Source organism: Nerophis lumbriciformis, linkage group LG26 (assembly GCF_033978685.3).
Source record: "Nerophis lumbriciformis linkage group LG26, RoL_Nlum_v2.1, whole genome shotgun sequence".
NCBI lineage: Eukaryota > Metazoa > Chordata > Actinopteri > Syngnathiformes > Syngnathidae > Nerophis > Nerophis lumbriciformis.
In genome coordinates this window covers 29134522-29162082 of record NC_084573.2, presented here as the reverse complement: position 1 = coordinate 29162082, position 27561 = coordinate 29134522, and the positions used below count along the sequence as shown (strand labels likewise).

The 27561-nt window shown below is 38.6% G+C and overlaps 1 protein-coding gene across 2 annotated transcripts in view; it reads left to right on the top strand.

The window, feature by feature from the left end:
- ism2b (isthmin 2b) overlaps positions 1-25576 on the top strand; it is a 46663-nt gene extending 21087 nt beyond the window's left edge. The window contains exons 2-7 of one of the 2 annotated variants that reach the window (XR_009817927.2): positions 824-1072; positions 6348-6669; positions 19354-19491; positions 19562-19630; positions 20989-21765; positions 21831-25576. Coding sequence is in view for 1 of the 2 variants with exons in the window: in XM_061987046.2 (XP_061843030.1) it covers positions 824-1072; positions 6348-6669; positions 19354-19491; positions 19562-19630; positions 20989-21506 (1296 nt within the window). In the remaining variant the exon portion in view is untranslated. Of the gene's footprint in view, positions 1-823; positions 1073-6347; positions 6670-19353; positions 19492-19561; positions 19631-20988 lie in introns of both variants that reach the window. The other variant, XM_061987046.2, reaches the window with a different exon arrangement.
- The last annotated feature ends 1985 nt before the right edge of the window (positions 25577-27561 follow it).

Below are 27561 nucleotides of genomic sequence, written 5' to 3'. Positions count from 1 at the left end.
TTAATTTCCCCAAGGGGACCAATAAATCTAAATCTAAAATAATCAGCTCATTTTTAAATGTTGCAATAAAAACATTATTTTATTATCAAAAACAGTTTATATTTATTGGGGCATCGTTCACTAACTAATTCAAAATGTTAAATACAACTTGTATACTGAAAGTGCTCTAAATACAGTAATAATTAATTGGACAAACTGTGTAATTCAAATGGTCCATTTTCGTTTATTACAATTGTACAGAAAGTGGATCAAATATATTGCCATGTCAATATTTGTTCCCCACTCCTTAATCATACATACTTTATTTTGTAGGGTGCAATATTAGGAAAGGTTTGAGCAAGTGAAAGTATTCAAACAGAGAACAATGGTAGGTTCGAAAAACACTATCGTATTTATTATTAATTGTCTGGAATGGACTTATGCTGTCTTTGAGTTGAAGTGGAGTGGTAATTTGTATTTGGCGACACCTAGTCGCGGCAACAATCCATTCGGTTAAGCACATGACGCTGTAAGTTGAATGATGCGGACACGTTTGTTACTGGCTACTCTAATATGCTTTAATACATATTTTGTATGTGTAAGTAATATGCAACTATAATTATTTGATACTTGTTTGTTTTGACACATGCTGTTTTACACTGCAACATTGTTTAACAAAGGACACTTATTGCTCATGTATAGTTTGTGGGCTGTTGTGTGCTTAGTTGTTGTGTAGCTGCTAGTTCCTATTGTCTACCATTTTTACCTTTATGTGATGAGTTTTAACCGAGATTTATTTGTCGCCCAGATAAAAACACTTTGTACGATGTGTGTTTGCCATCAGGGTCACGGCCACCCGGTCCAGAGCGTCGGGATCCAGTATGACGCCGGCGACTTGGAGAGGCAGAACCAGGTGCAAAGTATGCCGGAGCCCCACAGCCATCAGAGAATGTGGCCCCACCTTCAGCACCGCTCCGTGGGCGTACTTCCTCAGCCCGAACCCGAGGAAGAAACCAAACCCTTCATCCTGGATTTGAAGAACTTTCCAGACCTGGCAAATGCGGATGTGAACTCTCAAAACCCCAACATTCAGGTAAGCGCCGAGTAGCGAGTGCACGTCTCTTCCTGTGTATATGCCGTATTCGAATCTAGAGCATTCCCAACCACGGTCCTTTTTCACTTGATTGGTCTGAAATTATAAGAGTCAATTTTTTAAAACGTTTTTAGGCCTTGTCCATGCAACCAAAATGAGCGTTTATCACCTCTAACCTGTTTTGAAAAAGTTTTATCATAATTATTATACCAAATGGTATGAATCGTTTATGAATCGAATTGTCACTCCAGGAATCTGACTAAATATCATATCCTTATTAAATATCCTTCCACTAGGTGGCAGGAGGTGCATAATTAAGCCAAGCTTCCAACTGTTGACATTCGGGGTGCTTTAAAAAAAAAAAAAAATCGCTATTTTTATTTCTTCCGGTTCCAAACAGATTTATAATTTTCGAGAATAGATTTACATAATTAATCATTTAAAAATAGCATTTTTTAATTTTTTTTCTTTTTTTTTTTTTCTTCCAAAAATCAATTATTGTATCAAACATTAAACAATTATTATTTGTATTATCATCGTTATTATTATTATTATTATTATTGATACTGTTGCTTTCATTAAATTTGTGTTTTCGCTTTTTTTTTTTAATATGTGTTTGTATGTTTTCTCATCTGTTAGTAAATGTATATCCTAAGATGTATCCTCTGCTGTTTCATAAAGCTGGACTTGGGTTTGAGTTGCTTTTTTTTCTTGTGTCAGATTGATTAACATTGTGGATTTTTGTAAACAAATGATTAAAAATCTGTTTTTTAGGCAAACACTGCGCGTATAAGTCGTATGTCACCAGCCAAGAGGAGCTTTTGTAAGCCGTTTTAAAAAGGTTTTATTATAACTTGTATACCAAATTATATATCACGAGAATCTTGTTGAATCGAGAATCGATATGATACGAATCGTCATCCCAGGAATCTGACGCATATCACATCGTTAAGTGCCCAAAAATTCATACCCCTATTAAATATCCTTCCACTAGGTGGCAGTAGGTGCATAATTAAGCCAAGTATCCACCTTACCAAGTATCCCATTGGGTTGAGTTTTTTCAAGCCCTGATGTGGGATCTGAGCCGAGGATGTCGTTGTGGCTTGTGCAGCCCTTTGAGACACTCGTGATTTAGGGCTATATAAGTAAACATTGATTGATTGATTGATTGATTGATTGATGACCTGTTGACATTCATATTCGGGGTGCTTAAAAAAATCGATTGACATCCAAATCTATATTTTTAGTCATACCTGTTCCAAATCAATTTGTAGTTTTTGTAATTTTGTAATTAACATTGTGGATTTTTGTAAACAGATGTTTAAAAATCAGTTTCTTAGGCCAACACTATGCGTAGAAGTCGTATGTCACCAGTCATTTCCTGCCTTGAAAAGGTTTTATTATAATTTACATGATACAAGAATCGTGTTGAAGTGAGAATTGATTCTGAATCGAATCTTCACCCCAGGAATTGGACCAGAATTCCCACCTCTAATACATCATGACGTGCTGGTGGTGTGAGATTTAACTAATGCAAAATATGTGCCTTGGTAATAAAGCTTGGGAAACTCTGTTCCAGACTGCAAGTTGTGGTGAAAAGCTGAAGAAAAAGCAAAAATAATTGCTCCAGTGCTAAACTGTGTGCTAGAAGACTATTTGTATGAATTCTAAAAAATATTTCCCGCAAAATGTCAGGTAAATTCCAAATTGTATTACCTTCTGAGCTTTCTGAATAGTGACAGCAAGCTAAAACGTACCCAACAACATGAGTTTTTTTTCTCTCTTTGCGTCTGCTGAAGCAAAGTAGCATTAGTGATGACTCATAGAGGTAATGAGAAGTACCGGTAGTTGTCTGGAACAAATGCTCACATTCTCTCCTTGAGAGGATGATTTGGCTTCTTGAATACTCACGTCTGGCTGGCTTGTGCACATCGTGCCAGTGAGGACGCATGCCTGTCGATGTCGTCATCACATGACGTTCTCTTCTGTGATCGTCTCGGCACAAAGCCATTCAAGTTTGTACCTTTTCCTTCATGACGTTGAGACAAAATCTACATCTTGAACTAGGGGTGTGAGTCTTTGGGCAGATAACAATTAGATCCAATTCCGATTCCTTAGGTGACAATTCGATTTAGAATCGTTTTTGATTCATCACGATTCTCGCAATATAGTTTTTGGTATAATATAATAAAACTTCTACAAAAACAGGTTACAGGTTATAAAAGTTCCTTTTCGTTGCATGGAGATGGCCTAAAAATTTATTTTTAAAAATTGCTTCTTATAAAAAAAAAAAAAAAAAAAAAAAAAAACATATATATATATATATATATGTGTGTTAGAGGTGGAGGAAATAATCGATTTTTAGATGCATCGCAATTTGGACATGGACGATCGCTCAATTTTTGTTTCATCTGACCACAGAACTTTCCTCCAGAAGGTCTTATCTTTGTCCATGTGATGTCAGATGAAACAAAAATTGAGCTGTTAGGCCACAATGCCCAGCAATATGTTTGGAGGAGAAAAGGTGAGGCCTTTAATCCCAGGAACACCATTTCCACCGTCAAGCATGGTGGTGGTAGTATTATGCTCTGGGCCTGTTTTGCTGCCAATGGAACTGGTGCTTTAAATGGGACAATGAAAAAGGAGGATTACCTCCAAATTCTTCAGGACAACCTAAAATCATCAGCCCGAAGGTTGGGTTTCGGGCGCAGTTGGGTGTAACTATGTAGAATATAACAATATGTCGCATTGTGACTCAAGTATCGTGATAGGTATTGTATCGTGAAATCCTTGCTAATACCCAGCCCTACTTTAATGTCTCAACCAGTTCACTATACTGTAAATATATACGATACCATGAATGAACAAGGCCGGTAGGATGTTTGGATTTTTGCACATTTTGTACATTAAAGATGCTAAAACCAAGCCAATGGAGCTCGAATGTGCTAAGATATCTGGGCAAAACATTGTCATTTTAGCTTTGTGTTACAGGTGGCAAAGCAAATTATTGTAATATCTTATAAAATATGTCATTAAATGAGAACTCCAATCCCCCCCCCCCCCCCCCCCCCCCCCCTTTGTGAGACAAGAACACATATGTCTTCCTATTTTTTTTGCAATGTAAATTGTAAATAAACAATAGCAAGATACGGCTAACAATGCAGGTTTTGATTTTATTTACTCTGCTTAAAAAGCCTTCTAAAAAACCTCAAACGTTTTATATCCATGATGTAAGTACAAACCCCATTTCCATGTGAGTTGGGAAATTGTGTTAGATGTAAATATAAACGGAATACATTGATTTGCAAATCATTTTCAACCCATATTCAGTTGAATATGCTACAAAGACAACATATTTGATGTTCAAACTGATAAACATGTTTAATTTTGCAAATAATCATTAACTTTAGAATTTGATGCCAGCAACACGTGACAAAGAAGTTGGGAAAGGTGGCAATAAATACTGATAAAGTTGAGGAATGCTCATCAAACACTTATTTGGAACATCCCACAGGTGTGCAGGCTAATTGGGAACAGGTGGGTGCCATGATTGGGTATAAAAACAGCTTCCCAAAAAATGCTCAGTCTTTCACAAGAAAGGATGGGGCGAGGTACACCCCTTTATCCACAACTGCGTGAGCAAATAGTCAAACAGTTTAAGAACAACGTTTCTCAAAGTGCAATTGCAAGAAATTTAGGGATTTCAACATCTACGGTCCATAATATCATCAAAAGGTTCAGAGAATCTGGAGAAATCACTCCACGTAAGCGGCATGGCCGGAAACCAACATTGAATGACCGTGACCTTCGATCCCTCAGACGGCACTGTATCAAAAACCGACATCAATCTCTAAAGGATATCACCACATGGGTTCAGGAACACTTCAGAAAACCACTGTCACTAAAAACAGTTTGTCGCTACATCTGTAAGTGCAAGTTAAAGCTTTACTATGCAAAGCGAAAGCCATTTATCAACAACATCCAGAAACGCCGCCGGCTTCTCTGGGCCCGAGATCATCTAAGATGGACTCATGCAAAGTGGAAAAGTGTTCTGTGGTCTGAAGAGTCCACATTTCAAATTGTTTTTGGAAATATTCGACATCGTGTCCAAAGGGGAAGCGAACCATCCAGACTGTTATCGACGCAAAGTTCAAAAGCCAGCATCTGTGATGGTATGGGGGTGCATTAGTGCCCAAGGCATGGGTAACTTACACATCTGTGAAGGCACCATTAATGCTGAAAGGTACATACAGGTTTTGGAACAACATATGCTGCCATCTAAGCGCCGTCTTTTTCATGGACGCCCCTGCTTATTTCAGCAAGACAATGCCAAGCCACATTCAGCACGTGCTACAACAGCATGACTTCGTAAAAAAAGAGTGCGGGTACTTTCCTGGCTCGCCTGCAGTCCAGACCTGTCTCCCATCGAAAATGTGTGGCGCATTATGAAGCGTAAAATACGACAGCGGAGACCCCGGACTGTTGAACGACTGAAGCTCTACATAAAACAAGAATGGGAAAGAATTCCACTTTCAAAGCTTCAACAATTAGTTTCCTCAGTTCCCAATCGTTTCAGTGTTGTTAAAAGAAAAGGTGATGTAACACAGTGGTGGTGAACATGCCCTTTCTCAACTACTTTGGCACGTGTTGCAGCCATAAAATTCTATGTTAATTATTATTTGCAAAAAATAAATAAAGTTTATGAGTTTGAACATCAAATATCTTATCTTTGTAGTGCATTCAATTGAATATAGGTTGAAAAGGATTTGCAAATCATTGTATTCCGTTTATATTTACATCTAACACAATTTCCCAACTCATATGGAAACGGGGTTTGTATATAAGTAATGTAATGGCAGGCACATCCATGATAATATTTAAAGTATTTTGATCATTTCTAGCGACGCTCTCGCTATTTCCGTCAACAACTACTAATCATGGCAAACTACCTTGGGACAAATGGTCCAGAACCTTATATTTTTGGCCTGAATATGCGTTGGCTTTAGCGAAACCGAGTGATAAACAGATGTGAAACACTAAGCATCATGTAGCACTACTGCTAAGTGCTAAACAAGAAACACACACTACGAACATAACAAAACAATCACTTACTGTACAATGTCTGCACTCACTGGGACGCTGACAGATGTCAATGGCTGCACGAGCTACCTTACCTCCATGATCAAGGCGCTATGTTACTAAAAGTACTTCCTCTGAGTTAGAGCTTACAATAACAACGTCGCTAATTGTTGGTTGATAATTGGTCTCCATGCAGGTCACAATTGAGGTTGTGGACGACCCTCAGATGGAGGTGGAGATGGACCTGGCCAAGGACAACGAGTGGATACCAGTATCTTCCTCTTCTTCCTCAGTGGAATGGCTCGGAGGAAAGAAGCTTTTCTGGCCGCTTTTCTGGAGCTACACAGATTCAAGTGAGGACAGCAGCAGCAGCCGGTCGGCCATGGAGGAAACCGGTGAAGAAGAGGAGGAAGATTATTCGCTAGATTACGGTAGCGAGGAGTCCTTACTCAGCGGAGTGGGCGGAGATTGGGACAGCCAATGGAACGAAGGCTGGGATCCAATACAGACCTACTATGGTAAGTTTAGTAAGTGGTACCCTTACCCAAGTCGCATTAATTAGTCGGGCTGTGAATCTTTGGGCACCCCACGATTCAATTTGATTCGACTCTTGGGGCTAACGATTCAATTCAGAATTGATTCTTGATTCAAAACGATTCTCTAATGAAAATCTATTATTTTTTAATAACATTGGATGCCAGTTCTATGACTAACTACATTCATCCATAAAATAAAATAACAGCTGTAAAAAATGTCTATATTACTTAAAAGAAAACTGGTTTTGTTTCATGAAATTCTACCCAAACATTTAATCAAGTCAAATACAAATAAGGCAACAAGAGAAGTATGCAAAACTCCTATTTTCTGAAGTCAGTCTGTACAGCAGATATGATCATTTACACCAACACTATTATTTGTCTGAGTGGCTGGACAGGACATATATATATATATATATATATATACATATATATATATATATATATATACCGTATTTTTCGGACTATAAGTCGCAGTTTTTTTCATAGTTTGGCCGGGCTCCAGTGCGACTTATATATGTTTTTTTCTTTTTTTATTATGCATTTTCGGCAGGTGCGACTTATACTTTGGTGCGACTTATACTCCGAAAAATACGGTATATACATATATATATAAAAAAATGAATAAATCAATCAATTTTAATCGATTAAGAATCATTACAAATAAGACTCGCTATTTTTTCGAAAATCGATTTTTTTTGACACCCCTATTATTTTGACAAACAATAGAGATTTTGTTCCGTGCAATGTTGCGTTTTCGCTAGCTTTAGTACGTTTACTTTGAGTAATAGCTAAACATACTACACTACACACAAGGGATGGGTACTGAATCCGGTACTTTCTTGGCACTGACCGAATCCTGCCGGTTATCATACGGTGAGATGTTACAGTACCAGGGTTGCGCATGACGTCGCGCCCGGTTGGCTCCTTGCACTTCAACACCAAAAAACATTCCAACGTAGGTTTTGTAAGGCTCCACTTTACTAAATGCGCTAGTTTGATGCTGATATACATTGGCTTTGCTATTAACATGGTACTGATTAGCATTAGCGATTTTACATGGCGATTTCAACGCCTCCAAATTTGTTAATCTTAACTGCAACTCAGATGCACGTCACAATCAAACAGCTGGTGCGTAATATGTACAATACTTACACTATTAACGCCTTTTAGGGCGCAACAAAAGACTGGATTCAGCAAATACTGAACTGACCAGCCAACACACCACAAACGATATGCTAATGCCATCTAACATCTTGGACTTGCAATTGCAACTTTTTGTTATATTTCTAAATTATACTTAGAAATTCAATAATAAAACAAGATATAACAACTGGACAGCAGTTATCATGATCAGTTCATCTTTAAATGTTGCAATATCAAAAACAGTTATTATTTATTAACATACAAAAGTACCAAAAATTCTCACCGTTGAGTACTGGTATTGATTCCTAAATGTGAACAGTACACATCCCGAATACAGACTGTAGTGGAGCCATAGCTCGTGAAAGTAAACCGGTTTGGGCGACAGTAACGATACCAAGTATAGTATCAGTATATGATCAATACTACACTGACTAGATTAATATTTTGTATTATCACAATAAATATGTGGAAGAGGGGTTAGTGCGTCTGCCTCACAATACGAAGGTCCTGAATAGTCTTGGGTTCAATCCCAGGCTCGGGATCTTTCTGTGTGGAGTTTGCATGTTCTCCCCGTGACTGCGTGGGTTCCCTCTGGGTACTCCGGCTTCCTCCCACCTCCAAAGACATGCACCTGGGGATGGGTTGATTGGCAACACTAAATTGGCCCTAGTGTGTGGATGTGAGTGTGAATGTTGTCTGTCTATCTGTGTTGGCCCTGCGATGAGGTGGCGACTTGTCCAGGGTGTACCCCGCCTTCCGCCCAATTGTAGCTGAGATAGGCTCCAGCGGCCCCCGCGACCCCGAAGGGAATAAGCGGTAGAAAATGGATGGATGGATGTATATATGCTTTATTTTTTTAGAGTTTACAAACACAGAAGTACTTTAAAGGCAAAACCCAAATAATTAAAATCAGAAACAATCATATTTTTTGCCCATGATTAGTTATTTTGCACTATTGACTATATTTTGCTCCAACTGTTGTATGCAATAAAAAATAATAACAAGATGATTTAAAATTAATGTTGATATTGGTACACTGCCATCCTGGTGTGATGAAAAGAGTAATCGTTCAATGATCACTTGACGGATAAACCTTGGTATGGTCATTACTGCCCCTGTAAATTTTTGGTATCAGATCGAGACCCAATCGTGTGGTATTGACCAAAACTACCGGCTAACCAATGGAAGAAAAAGGGTTTATTTTATTTTCACAGAGGTGTTGATGAAACAGAAAGTAACCAGCTCATGATATTTATAAATCAGCAAGTAGATTAATAATAATTTTGAGAAAGTAATGCAACTGTAGATAACACAATACAGCATATTACCAAACACGTCAGCCGCCACATTAGGAGCCTTTGTAAGTTTGTATAGTGAAGCAAGCAAATGTATCCATAAGAAACAATGTAAATATGAATAATGGGTTCCAGCCTCTACAAAAGTTCATATTTTAGTGAAGTTTTGTACACTTTGAACATAATATAAACTGCATAAACAAAACCCTAAAGCATTGAAGTTGGCACATTGTGTAAATCGTAAATAAAAACAGAATAGAATGATTAGCAAATCCTTTTCAACCTATATTCAATTGAATACACTACAAAGACAAGATAATTAACGTTCTAACTGGTAAACTTTGCTATTCTTTGCAAATATTAGCTCATTTGGAATTTGATGCCTGCAACATGTTTCAAAAAAGCTGGCACAAGTGGAAAAAAAGACTGAGAAAGTTGAGGAATGCTCATCAAACACTTATTTGGAACATCCCACAGGTGAACAGGCTAATTGGGAACAGGTGGGTGCCATGATTGGGTATAAAAGCAGCTTCCATGAAATGCTCAGTCATTCACAAACAAGGATGGGGCGAGGGTCACCACTTTGTGAACAAATGCTTGAGCAAATTGTCAAACAGTTTAAAAACAACATTTCTCATCGAGCTATTGCAAGGAATTTCGGGATTTACAAAATACAGAAATATCACAAACGCAGAAGCGCTAAAAAGTGACTAGTAGTGTACTGTGACACAAAATGAGTGAATGAAGCGACCGTACACAGAGACATGGTTTGCACAAGGAGGTGTATTTGGCTCGATCCAAAAGTTCGTAAATCAACCTCCGCATGCTTTTATTTTTCAGTGTGCGGCGATCAGTGGAAAAGGATTGGTGTAAACTATTTAGTGGTAGTCATCGGTGCTGAACTCTTCAAAAATCGCGGGATAGATTTTAGGCCATATCGCCCATCCCTGATTTAGACAGGCAGAAGGCGATAATAGGCGTGGCCTAGCGATGGACAACAACAAAGGCATTTGAGAAGGCTGCATGACAAACGCTCCCAGAGCAACAAACAATGGCAGCGTGCGAGGCAGGACAAGCGCTCCTCCGTCCAAACATTGCGGCTTCGGGGCACTTTGAAGTCGACACTGGTCGTGATGGTCGCACAGTCCGGCCTTTTGAAGATGGGTTGGATGCTCTCGCTAATGGCAGCGTGAGGCCGCCACTGTTCCCTGAGACAAAACAGCCCTCTGCTTGTGGACAATTAGAGGGCACATTGGGAACGCAGACTGACAGGGGCCATTCCGATGGCCCTTTCATCCTTCCCCGAGTCCCGATGGACTCCCCCCACCCTCCCGCATCTGAGCGGCCCTTACTGCCCTTTGCGGCTCCAGTTCAAGAATTTCTCGGGGTTCTGGGTTCAGCATAACTTGTGCAGCACCGCCCGCAGCATAATTGGCGGATTTTAAAACTTTTTATGAGAGGAATGAGGTGTAAAGCAGGAGTGTCCAAACGTTTCCCACTGAGGGCCGCACACTGAAAAAAAAAAAAATAATAAACTGAAGAAAAAAGAAAAAAAAAAAAAATATATATATATATATATATAAATAATAAATGGGTTATACTTGTATAGCGCTTTTCTACCTTCAAGGTACTCAAAGCGCTTTTGACAGTATTTCCACATTCACCCATTCACACACACATTCACACACTGATGGCGGGAGCTGCCATGCAAGGCGCTAACCAGCAGCCATCAGGAGCAAGGGGTGAAGTGTCTTGCCCAAGGACACAACGGACGTGACTAGGATGGTAGAAGGTGGGGATTGAACCCCAGTAACCAGCAACACTCTGATTGCTGGCACGATATATATATATATATATATATATACACACATATATATAGTAACCCTTAGTGCTTCCCTCAAATTTTTATTAAGGTTCAAAAGGGTCTCAGTCATTAAAGTTTTAAAAATGAGTCACATATTGATATATATATATATTTTTTTTTTTTTTCAACGCTTAAATTTCTTGATCAACTTCAGATCTATTTGTCAATATAAAGTAAAACAAAAGTGTTTAATGCCCTTTTTGACAAAGAAAACCTTATTTTTTAGAGCAAAAACGCAAAATATGTAATATTTTTCTCCAAAAAAAAGCGGAATATTTCATGTGAAGTAATTGGAGCCTTAAGTAGGTCAATAATTCATAACAACAATACTTTAAATTAATTATTATTTTTGACGAATGAACATTTTTAACAAAAACAAATCCACTAAACATTTTGGGGATCCAAAAGGGTCCCACTCATAGAAGTGTTAAAAATAAGTCATACATTTGTTTTGTTTTTTACTTTCAACACTTAAAGGGGCTTTTTGCAACTTCCTCACAGTTACATTTTTCAAAGCAAAAAACATAACAAGAACACCACAGACGAGTTTATGTTACCATTAGTGGTTTAACAGAACACTATTGTTTGACAACTGTCTATATTTTTCACAATTAAAAATGTTATGTAATTAAAATGTTTGTAAGCCCAAATATAATGATTTGTGTTTACGGCTGTCACTCACCCGGTCTCGTCAACACGTACGCACAGGGAGCGCTTGCACACATACAATAGCAGTCCAAGAGAAGCAATGAACAATGACTGCTAACGCTAGTTATCCAAAGTGCTACTACTTGCTAACAACACCAACAGCTAATGTGCGTGCATGTGTTACGTCATTACATACGAGAAGCCAGGAGAGGGCAAGATATACTGTGTAAAATACATTGGAAAGTTGGCGCCCTCTAGGCATCTGTGCAAATGTTGCAAACAGCCCCTTTAAATTTCTAGATCAACTTCAGATCTATCCGTCAATTATAAGTTTTTATTATTTTGTGGGGTGTGGAGGGGGGTATGGTCTGCAAGCCTGCCGCGGAGCGGCGTGTGTAAGGACCGGCCTCGAAGCACAGCTGGCAGGTGATTGGATTACCCAGCTTGGGCTGATCATCCAATCACCTGTCATGCTTATTAGAAGCAGCCGGGCTGAGACACGGTGGTTGGGGAGTGGGAGTTCTGAGCAAACGCGCGCTGGACATGAACATACTGAAAAGTTGTGGAGCAGAGTGCTGTCCTGGCGTGTGCATACAAAATAAAAGATTGTTCAACCCAGACTCCGAGAAGCGGTATTACGGTCAGATGAAACCACAAGAGGGAAACCCTCACATGGGGTTTTTTGTTTGTTTGTTTTATGCCCTTTTTGTCCAACATAAAATATTTGATGTAAAGTAATTGGAACCTAGAATAGGTCAATAATTCCTAACATTGATTTTTATTCATTATTATCTTTTGAGTAATGACAGATTTAAAGAAAAAAACCGCTAAAACGCAAAAAGCTTTTTGTTATAAGAGTCAGTATTTATTTAATATTTATTTATAAATTTCACGTGTTTGCTCCTTTATAACACTTTTTATGTTGTTGCCTTTTAAATAATATTTTTAGAATGTGCCGCGGGCCGTTAAAAAATAAGCTGTTGGCCGCAAATGGTCCCTGGACCGCACTTTGGACACCCCTCACAAAGATTTTATTTTATGCCCTTTTTGTCTAAACCCTCTCTGTTGAGTAGGAGAAACACAACATATGCAATATTTATCCCCAATAAATATTGGATAAAAAGTGTAATATTTGATGTGAAGTAATTGAAGCCTTATTAGAAGAATAATTCATAACAACATTGCCTTGGTTTATTATTATTTTTTGAGGATTCACAGTTTTAGAGAAAAAAAAATAGACTTAAAGGCTTGGAATCTAAAAGGACTCTCAGTCATAAAAGTGTTAGAAAGAAGTCATATATCAATGTATGTTAGTTTCTACTTTCAATGCTTAAATCTTTATCAACTTCAGACCCGTCCGTCAATTATGTGTTTTTATTATTTTTTTGAACAATGACAGTTTGAAAAAAATAGGACTATAGGTCTCGGCGATCTAAAATGCCCCCTCTCATAAAAGCATTACAAATAAGTTTTATATCTATATATATATTTTTTTTTTTTTTTACTTTCAACGCTTAAATGTCTATAATAACTTCAGATCCGTCTGTCAATTATGTGTTTTTATTACTTTTTGAGCAATGATCGTTTAAAAAAAAAATCTGATTGAAGGTCTCTGGGATCTAAAAGGCCCCCACTCATAAAAGCGTTAAAAATAAGTTGTGTATCTATATATATTATTTTCAATCTCAACTCTTAAATCTCTATATTAACTTTATATCCATCCATCAATGATGTGTTTTTATAATTTTTTTGAGCAAAGACAGTTTAAAAAAAAAATCAGAGTAAAGGTCTCGGGGATCTAAAAGGCCCCCACTGAATAAAAGTGTTAAATAAGTTGTGTATATATATATATATATATATATATATATATATATATATATTACACACAAAGGTACAAGCGATAGAAAATGGATGGATACACAAAGTATTTGGCCACCTGCCTAGACTCACGTATGAACTTGAAGTACCATCCCATTCCTAACCCATAGGGCTCAATATGATGTCGGTCCACCTTTTGCATCTATTACAGCTTCAACTCTTCTGGGAAGGCTGTCCATAAAGTTGTGGAGTGTGTTTATAGGAATTTTCGACCATTCTTCCAAAAGCACATTGGTGAGGTCACACACTGATGTTGGTCGAGAAGGCCTGGCTCTTAGTCTCCGTTCTAATTCATCCCAAAGGTGTTCTATCGGGTTCAGGTCAGGACTCTGTGCAGGCCAGTCAAGTTCATCCACACCAGACTCTGTCATCCATATCTTTATGGACCTTGCTTTGTGCACTGGTGCACCGTCATGTTGGAAGAGGAAGGGGCCCGCTCCAAACTGTTCCCACAAGGTTGGGAGCATGGAATTGTCCAAAATGTTTTGGTTTCCTGAAGCATTCAAAGTTCCTTTCACTGGAACTAAGGACCAAGCCCAACTCCTGAAAAACAACCCCACACCATAATTCCTCCTCCACCAAATTTCACACTCGGCACAATGCGGTCCGAAATGTACCGTTCTCCTGGCAACCTCCAAACCCAGACTCGTCCATCAGATTGCCAGATGGAAAAGTGTGATTCATCACTCCAGAGAACGCGTCTCCACTGCTCTAGAGTCCAGTGGCGACGTGCTTTACACCACTGCATCCGACGCTTTGCATTGGACTTGGTGATGTATGGCTTAGATGCAGCTGCACGGCCATGGAAACCCATTCCATGAAGCCTTCTGCGTGCTGTACATGGGCTAATTGGAAGGTCACATGAAGTTTGGAGCTCTGTAGCAACTGACTGTGCAGAAAGTCGGCGACCTCATTGCACTATGCACTTCAGCATCGGCTGACCCCTCTCTGTCAGTTTACGTGGCCTACCACTTCGTGGCTGAATTGCTGTTGTTCCCAAACTCTTCCATTTTCTTATAAAAAAGCAGACAGTTGACTTTGGAATATTTAGGAGCGAGGAAATTTCACGACTGGATTTGTTGCACAGGTGGCATCCTATGACAGTTCCACGCTGGAAATCACTGAGCTCCTGAGAGCGGCCCATTCTTTCACAAATGTTTGTAGAAACAGTCTCCATGCCTAAGTGCTTGATTTTATACACCTGTGGCCGGGCCAAGTGATTAGGACACCTGATTCTGATCATTTGGATGGGTGGCCAAATACTTTTGGCAATATAGTGTATATGTATATAAAGAAGAAACACATTTGATGGGCTTGGCGGTGGGCCTTCTTCGTCTGCACGGCAGAACTCCCAAATAGAAAGTTTTGAAATTGTTGTTGGCATGAAGCGGGAGCAGGTACTGAAAAACATGTTTTCACTGTAAACATCTTCCTGGCTGTAAAGACACACAGGCGATGTGTTCAAGTGCGTGGAGACGTGCCAGCCAGACTCAACAATGCCCATTAAGCCCATTATATATATATATATATATATATATATATATATATATTTTACTCTCAACACATAAATCTCTATATTAACTTCATATCTGTCTGTCAATTATGCGTTTTTGTTATTTTTTGGATCAATAACAGTTTAAAAAAAACAACAAATCAGATTAAATGTCTCGGGCATCTAAAAATGCCCCCACTCATAAAAATGTTTTAAATAAGTTTTATATCTATATATATATTTACTTTCAGACGGATATTAACTTCATATCCGTCTGTCAATTACCGGTATGTGTTTTTATTCCTTTTTAAGCAATGACAGTTTAAAAAAAAAATCTGAGTAAATGTCTCAGGGATCTAAAAAGGCCCCCCACTTATACAAGTGTTAAAAATAAATCATATATCAATATATATTATTTTTACACTCAATGCTTAAATCTCTAGCGCAACTTCAGATGTATCCGTCAATTATGTTTTTATACATTTTTGAGCAATGACAGTTTTAAAGTTAATAAAACATATTGAAGTTTTGTGTTATTAGTGTCAATATTGTTTTTTAAGGGTTTTTTTGTAATGTATTTATTTATTTTATTTATTAGTATCAATATTGCAACAATTAGTTTTTACATTACACCTGTTTTCTCTTTTATTCATTTTTTTTCTTTTGTTTTTTTTCATTATTTATTTATTTCAGGCAATGACATAAAAAAGTACAAAGTTGACAACACGTAATAGTATAAATTATTATCGTGCAAAAGGTAATGTATAGTATGTCATGCATGATTGTCCAGTGATTGTTCCACTTTATAATGTTTTTTTTGGTAATATTATTTTACAAATGTGCCACGGGTCATTAAAAAATTTGCTGCGTGCCGCAAATGGCCCCCCAGGGCCACACTTTACAACCCCCCCCCCCCCCCCCTCCCCGGTGTATAGAGTTAAAAAAAAGGAACACATTTGATGGGCTTGGCGGTGGGCCTTCTTCGTCTGCACGGCAGAACTCCCAAATAGAACGTTTTGAAATTGTTGTTGGCATGAAGCGGGAGCAGGTACTGAAAAACATGTTTTCGCTGTAAACATCTCCCTGGCTGTGACGACACACAGGCGATGTGCTCAAGTGCGTGGAGACGTGCCCGCCAGACGCAACAATGCCCATTAAGCGGTCACTTCTTAGGACACGGTGCACATAAATCACGGACGTCTGCCACGGCTTCTTCTGTAATTAAGACGCTCCTGAGACCTCATTCCCGTACGGCCGCATGGCGAGCCGGCGACGCCCACCGAGTCAAATTGGGTGTGTGCTACACCCAAGCTGGTATTTCTGCACCCGCTACTTCGCCTTTAATCAAGAATGGCTTGTTTTCAGTGTTATTAACACCACAAGAAAACGTGGCGCAGACGTGGACAGCCGCAGCAAAAGCTTCTCTCTCTAATTTTACTGCAGGCCTCTTGAAAAGAATTTGGCTAAGGTTAGATCAAGAGAAAATGGTCACTTGTATGGAAACTCTGAGCGCATATTCTGGGTTGGAACGTTGAAGTGCATGTTGAGTTCACTGCGACACAAAACCCTAAGATGTTAGAGTTCACGATCCCCATAAATCCTTTGAAGTCGCTTGTTTTGAACTGCCCAGCCGCTGTTTGCGTAAATCTCATCTACGCTTGATGTCTCCTCTCATCAACTCTGTCAACATGTAAATGGTAACGGACCTCAAATAAGGACATATTAGTGGAGCAAAACTAGTTACAAATGCGTATCTCGGTTTGTGCGTTTGTATCCAATTTATGCGTCCGTGTACTAATTTGTGTGTCTGTATTGCAATTTGTGTGTGTGTGTATTTAGCAGTTAAATGATAACAACATGAGTAACGCTGTTACTTTTAGTACTAATGAGTGATCTAATTAATTACTTTTAAGTCCGTTACAAGGCCGTTAGCCATAGCTTGATGTAACGTGGCACGCTACTTTTGATGTGCTTTTATGTCAACAACAAGACAGCATCATAAGTGCAGCAAGTTAAAAAGGAAATATCTTAAAGCTAGTGAAAGCAACAAGCTGAAAATGAACGTCATGTCAAATCGGAAGAGGCACCATCACACTGTGACACAGCAGACAAACAACATACGCACACATACACGATGGGAATAATGAGCAACAAAACAATGAGTGAAGTGACAAACTTGCCATCCAAACAATACCCCGTTTCTTGACAAGAAGATATGACAGCCGTCAAAGCACATTCAATCTACTTATTAGCCAGAGGTAACACAATCTGGTGAATAGATTCAACCGAGCTGGCCTCAGAGCGGACAAACTGCTAACTGCTAAAGCTAACAAACACAGCTCTGTTGAAACCCTTGATGACGTGACACGTCACTAAACAGGCTCCGCCTTTTAAAAGAACAGACTCCGCACACTGTGACCTTATATTAAACATCTCTCAAATGCATATGCCAGATATCCATCCATCCATCCATTTTCTACCGCTTATTCCCTTCGGGGTCGCGGGGGGCGCTGGAGCCTATCTCAGCTACAATCGGGCGGAAGGCGGGGTACACCCTGGACAAGTCGCTACCTCAGGGCCAACACAGATAGACAGACAACATTCACACTCACATTCACACACTAGGGCCAATTTAGTGTTGCCAATCAACCTATCCCCAGGTGCATGTCTTTGGAGTTTCTTATTAGCACAGTAGTTAATACTATGATCAATGTTAATTAAAATACTAAATGTGGGATATAAATAATAATGGAAGTATAATTGTTTGTATATAGTATATAAATTGGTACAAAAGTTTAACACACGTATAAGGATATTTCACATGCCTTTACTGTGTATATAATTGAACAGTGTTCATATTGTGTATAATGTGTATTTATAATATGTTGTACAAAAGACATTTCATAATTTCCGGAAGTTCATCTTGTACTTGACATTGTTTATAGGGTTAGGCGCTATAAGTGTTCAACTTCAGCCTAAACCCTTTCGGTCTGCAACATTTTCATTTTCAATCTATGAATGTACAACTGTTTGTTTATTTTGTTGACCATTGACCGAAGAATAAACTTACTATAAGTTGTTTTTTGGGGGGGGTGTAATGTATAATATACTTCCCCTAGTAATTAATTACATTTTTTAAAGTGTAATTCTGTTAGTAATTAAATTACTTTTTTGGTAAAGTAACAAATAACTATATTTAATTACTTTTGTAATTCGAACGGCAGGAAGCAGCGTGCAGGTAAGATGAGAATTTATTCTCCGAAACAAAATAAAACAAACAGTCGCGTATAGCGAACAAGACTGCCAGGTCAAGTGGAGGGCGAGGCAAGTAAAAATAGCTCCCTGATTAGTGATCAGGAGCAGGTGAGCGTATCTGATCGGAGACAGGTGCAGGAAATTGTCGTCCATATCAACCAAGGAGGTGCTGAAACAGAAGATGAACACCAGACTAAGATTAATAAAAAATAAAAAACAAGATGTGACCTGGTGTGACAGGTCATAACAGTGTGTTAATTTTTCGATTTGTGTGTATAAATCAAATCAAATCAAATAAACAAATGTATGTGACTGATTAGCTGCCTTTTAACACGCGACTTTTGCGACACTTCTGCCGTTTGAGATTCGTGTGTCCGTGCAGCGATCTGAACGTGTAAAAAAACGTGTCCGTCTGCAATTTCACCTTTCCTTTCCCTGCACTCGCCACTGGTCGGTGCCTTGCACCTACTCATGTTATTCTGTGCTGAAGTCAGTCACACATTCGAGTCTGAGAAAACCGAACTTGTTCACAGATAACATTACTGATGACTTATTTGAGGAAGACAACAATACTTCTGAGTGACTGCTAAAAAATGACGTTTTACTTACAGCAAGTGATCGAAAGTCCATTGGTGAATGCTTCAACACAGAATAACATGAGTGGGTGCAAGGCAGTTGCAGTCTTTTTACACGTCTTTTAACTCTTTTGCGGCAGATGTGTTGCAAAATTGACGTTGAAAAAGACAGCCTGCTTTACACAAATCTGAATACAGAGACACACGTTTTTTTACACGCACACAGATCGAAACACGGACAGACAGATTTTTATTTACACACACACAAATTGAAATACAGACACAGAAGTTAAAAAACGCACACACGGATCTGATTACACACACACAGATGGATATACAGACGCACAAATTAGTAGAAAGACACGTGATTCAGATTACAGACGCACAGACTAAAAAAAGCATTTGCAATAATTTTCGCCTCACTATTACTTCCATACTCAAACTTCAAATGTAGCGCAAAGTTTGGCGTGACAGCACGGCTAGCGTTTGTCTGAGCGTGTGTTCTCGCCGCAGAGAAGGACACCGACGAGTGGACTCCGTGGTCGCCCTGTTCGGTCACATGCGGACCCGGCGAGAGGAAGAGGACTAAGTCGTGCGGCTACTCGTGCACGCTGACCGAGGCCTCAAAGTGTGACCTGGAGCCTTGTCCTGGTGAGGTGACGGCACCGGACGACTTAAATGTCGTTTCAGCAAACACTGCAACTACTTTTTCTCTTTACAGGGGAAGTCAACACAGTGGCCGAGCCTTTGCCTTTTGACATGGAGAATGGCACCGAGCCTTTTGGAACAGGTGAGTTGCAGGCGTCTGTTTGTGGTAAGACGTTTATTAGGGGCAGGGATGGGCTCCGAAACACGGTTCTATTATAGCGCCGGTGCCGACGTAAGCGGTAGCAGGGTTTTCCCCAGGTGTGTGTGTGTGTGTGCGTGTGTGTGTGTGAACTTTTTCATGTGAAGCAATTGAAGCTTTGAATATAGGTCAATAATTCAAAACATTGATTTTGATTCATTTTTATTTTTTTATTTTTTTGAGCAATGACAGTTTTAAAGGGGCGGTATAGCTTGGTTGGTAGAGTGGCCGTGCCAGCGATTTGAGGATTCCAGGTTCGATCCTCGCTTCCGCCATCCTAGTCACTGCCGTTATGTCCTTGGGCAAGACACTTTACCCACCTGCTCCCAGTGCCACCCACACTGGTTTAAATGTAACTTAGATATTGGGTTTCGCTATGTGAAAGCGCTTTGAGTCACTAGAGAAAAGTGTTGTATAAATATAATTCACTTCACTTCACTAAAGAAAAAAAACTGCCTGCTTGGCATCTTTTGTGTAATTAGGTAACTTGTGTAACTTTTTCTTGTTTTTTATTTTATTTTATTTTTTATTTTGTTTTTTAGGGCCGTTAAAAAATTAGCTGGGGGCCGCAAATGGCCCCCGGGCCACACTTTGGACACCACTGGTCTAGACATGTTGACGATAAATTACAAATATATGCTTGGTGAGATTGAGTTTTTCCAGTGCAGTGTCATATATTTTTGAATTTTACTCATGCTAACTGTAATCATGCTTTTCTTATTAGCATGTTAACATACTACTGTTAGCATGCTAGCTTTTTTAGGTCATATTTTTTTGTTACTTGACGCTACCTGACCTGCTAACTGTTACCCTGTCAGTTCAGCTTTCGCTCTTCCGCATTCACACAAAATTTATACGGAAATTGCATTTTTCAGTTCTTTGAAAACAAATCTACAAGTTGTACTGGTTTTGAAGGTGAAAACTACCAAAATGGCCCCCGCACCCTCTGATTTGTCGGTCTGTGGCCCTTGCGAGCCAGTAGCCACAACACAACACTTACTTTTTTCCTCATCACTTTAAGCATGAGTGAAGAATGCACTACCCACCTGATAAGTCCGAAAGAAAAAGAGATGATACAGTATTATCTGCTCACAGATGCTACCTGGTGGTTTCTTGAGTACATTGCAGCTAGTCCTGGATAGTCCCACGCAGGATTCTCACAGGAATGAGGCCAAAATACAACCTTACCTACTGTACATCTGATACTCGATTGGACACAAATAATTATGACGCCATTGATATGCTCAGGTGCACGTGTTCAGCATTCAGGTGTGACGCTGATGATGTCATCTTTCCTCCAGATGTGGACAGCTGCGAAAAGTGGCTCAACTGTAAGAGCGACTTCCTGCAGCGATACCTCCACCTGGCGTTCCTGGAGCTGCCCAACTGCCCTTGCTCCTTCCCCTCCGAGGTGGCGTACACCGTGGTGAGCCTCTACGATGACACCCACCACCGCGCCTTCCGATGGCGGGACGCCAGCGGCCCCAAGGAGCGCCTGGACATCTACAAGCCGTCGGCCCGCGGCTGCGTCCGCTCGGCGCTCTCCGGCGACTCGTCGACGCTCGCCGCGCAGCACTGTTGCTACGACGACCGCGGCCGACTCATCACGCGGGGGAAAGGCGCCGGCATGCCCGACCTCATCAGCACCGAGTTCTCGCCCGAGCTGCACTTCAAGGTGGACGTGCTCCCCTGGATCCTGTGCAAGGGGGACTGGAGCCGCTTCCACGCCGTGAGGCCGCCCAATAACGGCCTGAGCTGTCCCCAGAACCCCCATGAAGACGTGTTCATGAACGAACTGGAGGAGGCCCGGGAGTACTGACCAGGCCCTCTGTAGGAACCATGTACTGTTTGTCTAAAGCATGCGGCAGCCATTTATCACGCGTTACCAAGAGAAAACCTTCCCAACGTCCTCGTAGCAGCCTCAACTGAAGGAACTGAACGGCACGAAAAAAACATCCGGGTTGGTCCATCGCTTGGCAACCAGCTTCAATTCTGTACCACGGACTTGACACGAGAGGATGCGGAGATCCCAGCTGGTCACGACGACGACAACGCTGCTACACCGAAACATCGTTCAGGTGAAAAACACCCCTCCACATTTGACCTAACTCACAATAACGTGCTCGGTTTCGAACGACGTCAGGTCCAGAACGATAAGCTAAAGGCTGTGCTGGAACAGCTTCCAGGCAGTGACGGTGTTTGATTCCAGATCCGTTTCCGCATTCGGAGAAAACATGACGTGGGTGCCAAAGAGTCGAGAATCAGTGTTGGTGCCTGTGTACATTCTGCCTCTTTGAAGGGGAATGTTGCCTCTCATTCACAATCCTTCGGTGAGTTAAGAACACTTTCTTTTATCTCGGCCTTCTAAATAGTTAACATCTGCTAGCAAGAGGCAGCTAACTATGCAGGCACTGGGGAGTCATCTAAAAAGAAAGTAAAAAAAAACTTAAACAGCACTCCATTTACCTTTTGTTACCTGCAAATTAACCAAGTGACATTGTTATCGAAGGAGCTAACGCAGAGGAACTACTTGTTTGGTGTTTTGTAACACAGCACCTTGCTCAGAGGGTAAGCTCGCCGACGAACTGCTGCTGTTAGCTAGATAACGCACCTCTATAGTAGAAGATTGTAGCCATAAACCCAAAAAGAACTTTGAAGTTCCTCACATTGCCAACTAAAATGCTGACTAAAACCATAGTGGTGTGAATGTTTGGGCAACCAACAGTTCGATCCGATTCTGATTCCTGAGGTGACCATTCGATTTACAATCGAGTCTCGATTCAAATTGTTTTATGCAATGTGCTATTTGGTATAAAAAAATGATGAGACTTTTTCAAAACAGGCTGCAGGTTAGAAAAGCTCCTTCTGGTTTAAAAAGATTGGCCTAAAAACGTATTTTTAAAAATGTATTCTTATTTAAAAAATGTTTTATCATATATATGTATTATTTTTATATAGAGTTTTAAAAATTATGAATCGATTTATAATCGGATGAATAAGAATTGTGATTCGGATGTAATCCATTTTTTTGTGCACCCTTACTAAATCGGTGGATATTGGCTCTCAACGACTAGGCAAGATGCTAATTTGTTCTCAGCATTTCTCAAGTCCTGTGCTGAAAGATACAGCCATCCCGGTGAGAGCAGCCATTGCAAGTGTTGTATTCTATTGTCGATTAAATCTATAGCAGTAGTGCTAACTGCTAACGCGAGGACAATGGTTTAGTGTTTGTCTAACGCTGAATGTGCTAAGCACCTAGCTTCTAAAACTTGTAGCTCATCCTTTGTATATTCAGGCTCAAAAAGACAAAGTTCTGATCATCATTTGTTCCAAAATTAGTCAAACACAGGAAGTGCTCTCTATGTTGTTGTTGACGGAAGTAGTGTTAGTTGCTAGGCGCAGCACCGAGAGTGGACTCAGCCAAGCTATCTCTAGATAATGTTGCAATGTTCGATGCCAACAAAGGAACCTACTCAAAAAACGCTCCAACGTACGTTAAGTAAGGCTCCATTTTACCAAAAATGCGCAAGTTTGATGCTAGTGTAAATTGGCTTTGCTATTGACATGCTACTAATTAGCATTAGCGATTTTAACTTTTTAATTTCCTAACCTCCAAATTGGTTAATAAAAACTACAACTAAGATGCATGTTACAATCAAACAGCTGGAGCGTAATAAGTACAATACTTACAGTGTTAACACTTTGTAGGGCGCAGCAACAGACAGCAAAGATTGAAATGACCAACGCATAAACTGTACACTACTGCCATCTAATGTCTTGGACCTGCAACTTTAAATGTGATAATAAAACAGGATATAACAACTGCTTGTCATAATCAGCTCATTTTTAAAAGTTACAATAAAAAAATATATTTTATTATTAAAAACAATATTTACTAACACACACAAAAGTACAGAAAATGACTACAGTTGATTACCGGTATTAATGTTGGTACCTTATCGGTTCAAAGCGGTCCCTATCCCTACTGTACATTCAAACTTTCAGCATGTTTATAAAAACTTGTTGGAGGTTTTTTGGGTTTCTGCGGGTCATTAAAAAACATTAAAAGTTATTAAATGAATATTGCAAAAATTACGGCCTCAAATGGCATTAAAAAACATTAAATGCTATGTCCTGAGGCATTAAAATAAGTTCATACAATTACAATTGGCAAGAAAGACAACAAAACAAACCACCTGACCCAGTTTTTTCAATTCGGGGAAAAAACTGCACTTTATGATGTTCAATATTTATTTAAGTGCGATTTTTGCTGACAAATATTGAGTCCATTTTAGTTTGGTGTATGTTTAATTTTTTAAGACAATTAGGTTATACACATTCCAATTACAATTGTACAAAATACTACAGTAATGAAAAATATGTTTATTGCGTTTGAAAGGGTTACTTGCTTTATTATTATTGTATATTATGATTACAATATTGCTTAAGTTCGTGTAAACTTTTTAACTGCTCACAATGTTATCGACACAGACAACTGTATGTTTTTGACTATAAATATTTGCAATCTGTAATAGGACATAGGCATTTAAATTGTTCTAAGTTTAAAAAACAACAACATTAAATTAGATTTGCTGATACCTTCATAAACCCTGGTTTTGTTGTTAGCCCTCTCTTGCTAGCAGTTTTTCACTATTTAGAACACAGGAAAGAGAAAGACGTGTTCTTGTCCTACGTAAGGATTTTGGATGATGGCAAAAATTATAAAAAAAATTTAAAAAGTGCATTTTTCCTTAAAGTCCTCAGGGTGCAAACGTAGTACAACAAGGTTCTATGGTCTTAACAGAGGTGGTCCTCGGGTTGTACGAATGGGTTACGTTTCAAGTCTTATCGGACATAAACCCTTCTCTCGTTTTACATTTTAACATTTCAAATACATTTTTAGCTTTAAGGATGAATAAAAGGCTCACTGGGATACAGCCTTGACTCTGCACTAGCAACCTTATATTGTCACATTTTTGAGGAACAGATCCTTGAAAAAGTAAAGGCTACTATGGGTGTCAAAAACAATCGATTTTCAGATTAATCGCGATTCTTATTTGTAATGATTTAATTTATTCAGAAAAATATATCAGAGCTATTTATTTTATGAAGGAACATTACTAAAAAAGTATTAATTTTGAATGGGGAATCGATTCTGAAGTGAATTGTTACCCCAAGAATCTAATCGTGTGGTGCCGAAAGATTCACAGCCCAAAAGGCTACTGTCCTTATCCTTGATGATAGTCTCGACAGTTGATATCAAAGAGCTCTTTATGACATAATCACTTCAATGCCAATGGCTTTCCTTTCTTTTGGCACACTGCTACCGGAAGACCCTGCCTCACAGTTGGGAGACAATACCTAATAAAACTTTAACTCATGCGATTAATCACCAAACATCAGTTACATGAAAGGCGGCAGTGATCTCGCGGGTAAATTCCCCGCAGCTAAAACTCCAAAAATGTAAATCGTGCAAAGGTTGCTTTATGCCAGCAATTAGATTGACAAAGTGAAATTAATTTATGATAAATGCTCATAACATACAACGCAACGTATTTCAAGCCTTCTTCTGATATCATGTTGATGATTAAGGCTCACATCTTATGAAAACCTCCATTTGAAAATTGCTGAAAATTAGAATCTGAAAAAAACACAAACTCAAATATCAAATTATATGTCAGTAAAAGAATTTGAAGCGTGAATCGAAATTGCATTTAAACTGAATAAAAATGGGGGTTCACTCCGTTTAGTTTTATGATTAACCACATTTCTCGATAAAATAGATCAACAGCTCTGATAAATGTCAATATTACTTAAAAGAAAACGTGTTTTGTTTGATACAATTCAACCCAACATTTACTAAAGTGGCTTAAAAAAATCGCAATCAATTCAAAATGTTGCCACCCTAAATGTATATATATATTATGTATACACATATATATATATTTGTATATATATGTGTGTGTATGTATATATATGTGTGTATGTGTATATATATACATATATGTGTGTGTGTGTGTATAATTATATATATATACATGTATATATACATATATAATTTTATATATATATATATATATATATTTATATATATATATATATATATATATATATATATATATATATGTGTGTTTTATTTTTTTCATCTATTTTTGAAAATTATTAATTGATTTAGCTGAATAATAATTGCGATTCGGATGATTTTGTAGAGCACCCCTAACAAGGGTGTAAATCTTTGGACACCAACGATCCGATTCCTGGGGTGATTATTCGATTCAGAATCGATTCTCGCAATGTGTTATTTCGTATAATAATCATAACAAAACTTTTTCCAAACTGGTTAGAAAAGCTCCTTTTGGTTTCATCGAGATGGCAAAAAAACGTATTTTTAAAAATAGATTTCTGTTGGAAATGTTTATTTTATTTTTTATTTCTTTTCTCCAATTATTGATTTCTTTTGTTTTCTTCTTTAACAAATTTTTGAAGATTACAAATCGATTTTAAAATCAGAACGACTAAGAATCAGGACTCAGATGTGAATTGATTTTTTTGTTCACCCCTACTGTAATGTGGACCAAAAAAAGATCGAGATTTGATTTTTTGATGGGATAAGCATTCTTCACGACTTCTCAAACACGTCTTGTGTCTACAAAAATGTCCACAAAACACGGGGGACCACCTTTGGAAAAAAAATTGTCTAATCTACTTCTCCTAATGTCGGCTCCAAATCATCTTTTCTTCAGAAGTGATGTGAATGGAAGGCACTTTATAGAAGTCCTCTAGATCTAGATCTATATCGATATAAGATGTGTTGACTGATGACTTCATGAAGGGAAACAATGAAGACGGACCTTTAAAGTTAACGTTGACAAAAGCATGATGGGGGGGGTTTGAAGCTAGATTTACGCTTGTACAGTATTTATTTGTTTGGTTTTTTTTAGCTTTGAAACGGACTGAGAGGTGCAGGGGAAAAAAGGGAAATCACTTGGCTGACATGGCTTCATTACGTGCGTTATTTTGTTGTGCTGAAGAAATATATATAAAAATGCATTCATGACCTTTTTGTCTTATTCTTCTTTTTGCTCCTTCCTAAACTTAGAGCGTCTGAGGCTCGCTGATGCGTGGAGTCCCTGAGCTGTATTTCAGGTGTGTTCAAAGTGCGGCTCAGGAGACATTTGCGAAACGCGGCTAATTTTTTAACAGCCTACGGCACATTCTAAAAAATACTATTTTAACAAAATATACATACATATATACAAATGCAAACTGGTGAAATGTAACAAAAAAAGTTGCAATGTTGACTCACAGCTGCCAAGCAGACTGTTTTTTTCTTTAAAACTGTCATTGCTCAAAAAATAATAAATCAAAATCAACGTTATAAATTATTGACCTATTCAAAACTCCAATTACTTCACATTAAATATTCCACTTTAAAATATTTTGGGGGGAAATATTTCATGTTTTGTGTTTGCCACATAAAACAGTTTTCTTTGACAAAAAGGGCATAAGACAAACAAATGTTAAAAATAAAAAAATACACGCTTAGTTCTGAAGTTCATCTACGGTAAATATTTAGGTGTTGAAATAAAAATAAATAAATGTATGACTAATTTTTAACATTTTTATGAGTGGGGCCCTTTTGGATCCCCATTAATTTTAGTGTTTTTTTTTTTTTTTTAACTCCTTACTCAAAAAATAATAATGGAAAAAAATAATTTGTTATTGACCTATTCAAAGCTCCAATTGCTTCACGTCAAATATTCCACTTTAAAATATTTTGCCACATAAAAAACAGTTTTCATTGACAAAAAGGCCAAAAAAATTTAACAAATTATAAAAATGTATAATCGACAGATGGATCCGAAGTTGATCTA